Source organism: Galleria mellonella, unplaced genomic scaffold, assembly GCF_026898425.1.
Source record: "Galleria mellonella isolate WM207_F2 unplaced genomic scaffold, CSIRO_AGI_GalMel_v1 utg116, whole genome shotgun sequence".
Taxonomy (NCBI): domain Eukaryota; kingdom Metazoa; phylum Arthropoda; class Insecta; order Lepidoptera; family Pyralidae; genus Galleria; species Galleria mellonella.
Window position 1 is genome coordinate 907,618 of NW_026441978.1, and position 6,192 is coordinate 913,809.

At 38.3% G+C, this 6,192-nt stretch overlaps 1 protein-coding gene across 1 annotated transcript; it reads right to left on the bottom strand.

The window, feature by feature from the left end:
* On the bottom strand, nucleotides 1-819 carry LOC128200409 (uncharacterized). Its single transcript, XM_052893794.1, has one exon. The coding sequence runs from the start codon at nucleotides 817-819 to the stop codon at nucleotides 1-3; it is 819 nt and encodes a 272-aa protein (XP_052749754.1).
* Nucleotides 820-6,192: the final 5,373 nt, after the last annotated feature.

Sequence of the window (6,192 nt, forward strand, 5' to 3'; positions counted from 1 at the left end):
TTACCGATTGCCCGTTGCGTTTCCCGCCAAAAAATCGCAGGGTTGAATGCATTTTCTAGCTTGATCACCGAATTTAGCATGATACCAGCAATTGGGGTACTTCTTATGGTTTGAAGCTGATCTTGATCGAGATTGTGATCTTTTTCGCAATCGGTTAAATGGTTGACGTTCGCTATTACGAGATATTCTGTCCAACCTTGTAGTGAGAGCGGAGACTTGTTTTGTGAGCTCTTCTATTTGCTGGTTTAAGTAATTAATAGACATACCAGAAGATGTTGATGCCGATGTGGATGCTACTTGCAGAATTGGAGGTACAACGTCATGTATTCTGTCTGCCAACTCGGCTAGTTCTTCTAGTGAGGCTTTTGGTTGTGATGCAATAATTGACTGCGTACTTGCTGGTAGACGACTGGTCCATATAGTACGTAAAAACTCTTCCGGCACCCCAGGTCCAGCAAGATTCTGGAGATGTCTGACGAACTGAGAAGGTTTGCGATCACCAAGCTCTTCATGAATGAGGAGTTGTTTAACCTTCTTCTCTCTCGATGCTGACAATCGTTTAATAAGTTCAGTTTTAAGTCTGTCGTATTTGTTAGCCATCGGTGGGTTTGTGATGACATCTTCTACTTCCGCTGCATATTGTGGTTCCAATTGGCTTATAGCGTAGTAAAACTTCGTGGAGTCTGCAGTAATGGTGGCTAGTTGAAATTGCCCCTCTAATTGTGCGAACCACAAAGCAGGTTTTTCAGGGTAGAATGGAGGTACCCTGACTCCCACACGGCAGGATTCCATGTTCTGTGCGCCTGGCTCCACGCTCATCTTGATAATCGTGAACAGTTTGAGGTCACCAGTGAAGCGAATGATGTTAAGAGAGAATAATATTTGTAGAATGTAAACGTTTATTAATACAGTAATAATAGTAATACAATAGTAAAGAAGGAGAACAATAGAAAATATAAAAAAGGTATAATATTAAGACGATAAGTATGTGCCGTGGCGCCAACAACAACATTCCTTTCATATACGCATGCGCGGCCTGCGCGCGCAACCCGTAGTCGCCGAGCGCCTGCGCGTCCTGCGCGCGCATAGGTACATCAAACAAGCTGCGTGCGCGACCGACCGTATTACATGTATATATAAAATATTTACGCTTGTCTGCGTGTTTTTACAAAATAAATAAAATATATAATTTTATAAGTATGCTACAGATGAATGCATTTCAGTTAGCCCATCCTGACGAATTCAACTAGAATTAGCCACGATGGTTTCCAGGGGGAACCACGTGGAGGTCGACCTGACAGGGTATATTGCTAGTAATGGGCTATTTGACCCCATTACTAACAATCTCTTTCCCCACAGGCGAATCCAATTTGTTGGGGACCGATAAATCACGATGTCGCTGCACAATTACCGTCAATGGTGACTGCTTGTTGCCGGCTGTAGACACTCGGGACAGATTCATACTGACAGCACTCTAACAATTAGGTAATATCCCGCGGTGTTACCCGCGTAAACTAATATATAATGTATCCTATTTCTTAACTTAAACTTGGACTTGAAGTAAATTTCATTGAAATCCCTTTAGCCATTTCAACGTAATGAGTAACAAATATTTAGTCAAAAATGTATAAAGAAATAACATTTTAAATTTATAATACTAACTATATGTATGTTCTAAGATAGGACATGTCCGTGTAAGAAATTTGCCGTATGGTCCCGGCATAGAATGGGCCACCCCTTCGTTTCCCGTGGGTGTCGTAAGAGGCGACTAAGAGAACTTAATGATCGAGGTTTAATAAAATATTACAAAAGCTTAACTACAGTTACTAGCCCGCCTTCCTGGGGGGAAGGGATTGTTAGTAATGGGTTTGTAATGGGGTAGGACAGTCCATATTGCTATCAATATACACTATCAGGTCGACCTCCACGCAGTTCCCCCTGGAAACTATCGTGACTAATTTATCATTGAATTCGTCACATGGACTAACTGACCTGCCTTTTCATCCTCACGTATTACCTCTCACTGGTACCCCGCCAGCGTATACCGATAGCGCAGGCGGAGTTACCATGCCATATTCACACATAAAAAAAGCACACCTGTCTGATGTGACAACTATTGGCAAAATCCTCAAATTGGGGATTCTGCCAATAGATTATATTATATATTGTATTATAGATTTATTTATTTATTTATTTTACACTTTATTGCACCAAATAAAAAGAGAAATAACAAATACAGTAAATATTAATGAGAAGTGATACAAAAGGCGGCCTTATCGCTAAGCAATCTCTTCCAGACATACACATACATATACAATATATACACAATTAAATATATACATAACATACACATACTTAACAGCACACATACAACAGAAAAAAAATGACGAAGGAAAACGAAGAGAGAACACAGGAAAATAGTACTAAAGTGAGAGGTAGTAAGATTTAACAGAGGTTTTGAAGCTAGTAAGATTAGATTGATTGATATATAGATTGATTATAGATTGGCCTATATTCAGCTATGGACAGTCATCGGCTGATATGATGACAATCATGATGATATTTATATAGATATTAATTATTCAATAAACTAATATTTTTTCTCTCTATAAATTATACAATATATTTAAAAAATGCCGAAACGGAAGCAGAGAAACTGCCCTTCCCGTGGGTGTCGTAAGAGACGATTAAAAAAACTTAATGGTACAGGGATTGGAAAGCTAGTTGCGATTGTCAACGCGTCTGCCAAGCGTAGCAACTATTGGCAAAACCCCCAATAGTGGGAGTAACATCACTACATAGTATAAAACAAAGTCGCTTCCCGTCTATCTGTCCCTATGTAAGCTTAGATCTTTAAAACTACGCAATAGATTTTGATGCGCTTTTTTTCAATAGATAGAGTGATTCAAGAGGAAGGTTTATATGTATAATACATGCATAATATAGTTGAGAAACACTGATAATATTAGAGGTTTCTAATGTGATGTGATGTAATGTGCACCTGTGCGAAATCGGGGCGGGTCGCTAGTAAGCTATATATTCATTTAGAAAATTCTATTTACCCGTGCGAAGTCAGGATGAATCGCTAGTTTTTAATATCCAAACTTCAGGTGTGGCAAACGCAAAATATTTACACTGTTCAATTTAGATCAGACCGCGACCAAATCGCCGTTCACCTCGTTCGAGTAATAGAGTTGGCGAAAAAAATATTTTCCAAGTGTCGTTCTATAGAAAGGTAGGCGGCTGGAATGAAGATTTGGCCGGTTATCGGGTTTCACTTTAAATTAAGGGCGTGTAAAATGTAGTAATAACTATATATTAGTTATAATATCTAATATCCATATATTATAGGATATATATTTACATTATTACATGTATCACATTTCCATATTTAGAAATGATAGAGTTTCATCGTGCCTCCGATCAAATTGTTTATAATTACTCCTCTCCATCCAAAGGTTGCCTGGAAGAGATCGCTCTTAGCGATAAGGTCGCCAATTGTTTTCTCATTGTGATTATTTCTTGTTATTATAAGTTTACTATTGTAATCTTTTGGAGGAAACAATAAAGAGTAACTATCTATTTATCTATCTATCTATCTATATTTTACCAGAGGGAGACTTTGTACAAAAGTCGATTGCTTGGGTACCTCTGGCCTATTCGTGTTTCTACCGTGAAGCGGTTGTGTTTGCATGGCTGTGTTTCGCTTTGAAGGGTGGGATATGGCGTAAATTTACAGGGTACAGAGGAATAACACCTGAGTCCCCTGGTATCCTGAGGCGATACAGTATACTCTGTTATGTCCATGGTACTGCTCATATCTATAGGCGATGGTTACCACTTTCCATCAGGTGGGCCGTTAGCTTGTTTGCCATTCTAAGTTGTATAAAAAAAAAATTGGCCGTGTGGTCCCGACATAAAATAGGTCACCTTTCCTTTCCCGTGGGTGAAGAAGGTCGTAAGAGGCGACTATCAGACTAAAGATCTAGATTCGAATCCCATCAAATTGAGTTGCTGCAAGGTAAGTATTTCAACCTGTGATATTTAAATATTTTCCAAAATACATAAATATGCACGTGACTCCTTCGTCCTGTAACCTCGGATCTTTAAAACGTAACCTGAAAACACACTTAATGAGTCGGCATAGTGTTGAAAATAGAAAATTCTCATTTCGGTTGATCGCATCTATGAACCATATTGTCTTTGTGTTTGCTCAGAATGGTGTAATCACATGTGCTTTAATAAAAAAAAAACTAAGACCTTCCCCTTTTCGAAGTTGGTTGATTAATAAACAAAAATAGTGGAGGCTGAAACCTCAGATGCCATTGTAGAAGGATGCCTCTAAATATGAAATAAAATGACCGACGCTTACACCGAAGCCAATGCTGTTGAAACCTCCTTTTTTTTAATAGATAACAATGGAATGGTAACTCCGCCGGCGCTAACGGTATACGCTGGCGGGTCACCAGTGAAAGATCATAGGTTAGAATGAAAAGGCAGGTCAGTTAGCCCATCGTGATGAATACACCTGGAATTCAGCACGATGGTTTCTAGGGGGGACTACGTGTAGGTCGATCTGATACGATTATTGCTAGCATTGGGAAGATGGACTACATTACTAAGAAACCCTTCCCCCCACACTTCCTTTATATTATATAACTAGTTTTTGAACGCGACTTCGTACGCGAGGATTTTGTTGACAAAAAATAAGTTACGCATTTATAAATCGCATAAGAAAAAAAAAACAATGCTATATTTATTTATTTTTATTTATTCATTAAATATAATTACAACATTATAACAGCAAAAGCCAAATCAATGTTATAAATCTAGTGTGCTAACATACAAAGTTATAATAAATGTATTTAACCCTGAGTCTAGATATTTCTGAGCCGCTTCTAATATCTTTGGCAGGCTGCTACTAAATATATCAATGATGTTCATAATATTATTTAATAACCGTACTGCGTGAGTTAAGGCAGCATGCTGAAGTAGGTTAGTTCTTACTGCTGGGACATTAAACGTAACCGGATGAAAATAAAACAAACCAGATTTTAATTTTAACTTTCAGGAAACAATATGGAAACCACATTCAATTTGGTACAAAAAAAAAAAAAAATTCGCTTTCATATTTATAATACCTGCTGGTATGGATTTTATAAAAATAATCTGGTTTAATAAGGTACTTAGTCTAAAAACAATGGTAGAAGGAGAATCAAAATTGACACCAGAAGATGTCCACAGAGATATTTAAGAAAAATTGATATATGGGGTTTCTTTTTTTTTACAACACACGATGCGAACGAGCATGCGGCTCACCTGACTACCGTCGCCCATGATCACCAGCAACACCAACGGAATTGCAGGTGTGCTGCCGACCTTTTAAAAAGGAATATGCTCTTTTCTTGAAGGTTATGTTGTCGTATCGGTTCGGAAATACTGCTGCTGGAAGTTGATTCCAAAAAGTGGTTGTGCGTGAAAGAAAGTGCCTTGAAAAACGAACGGTGGAAGACTGCCACTCGTCTAAGTGGTTGGGGTGAAATTTTAGCTTATGGCCGGTTGGAAGAAGATGAAAATCAGCAGCAGGTATAAATCCGAACAATTCCTCAGAGCATTCCCCATGATAAATTCGGTAGAAGATGCACAGAGATGCAACATCTCTGCGCAGTTTCAGTGGGTCGAGCCGGGTCTTATTAAGAAAATGGAGTCTTATTACTAATGAAATCAATAATAGATCAATAATTTTTAGATAATAATAGATCAATAATTTTTAGATTTTTTACATAGTATATATAGTTCGTATATTTGTTTTGACATTAAGCAAAAACGACTGTACCAAATTGAATGTGGTTTGTAGAGTTGTATATATATATTCCACTATATATACACTTATATATATATATTCCACTTTCCATCAGGCGGGCCGTCAACTTGTCTGCCATTCTAAGTTGCATAAAAAATAATAAATACACGCACGAACCTAAATGGTCACGTACAGTGCGGTTTCAAAGGAATTTTCTCCGGCGAACGCTCAGGCTGCGGAATGAGCTTTCTGCCGAGGTTTTCCTCAGAGACCGTATTGTGGGGTTTTTCAAAAAGGGCATATTTAGGTACCTTCAGGGTTGACAATAGGGGTGACACGTGCGCGTTGCACGTGACATCCCTAGTGTTGCTGACGTAAATAGGTTACAG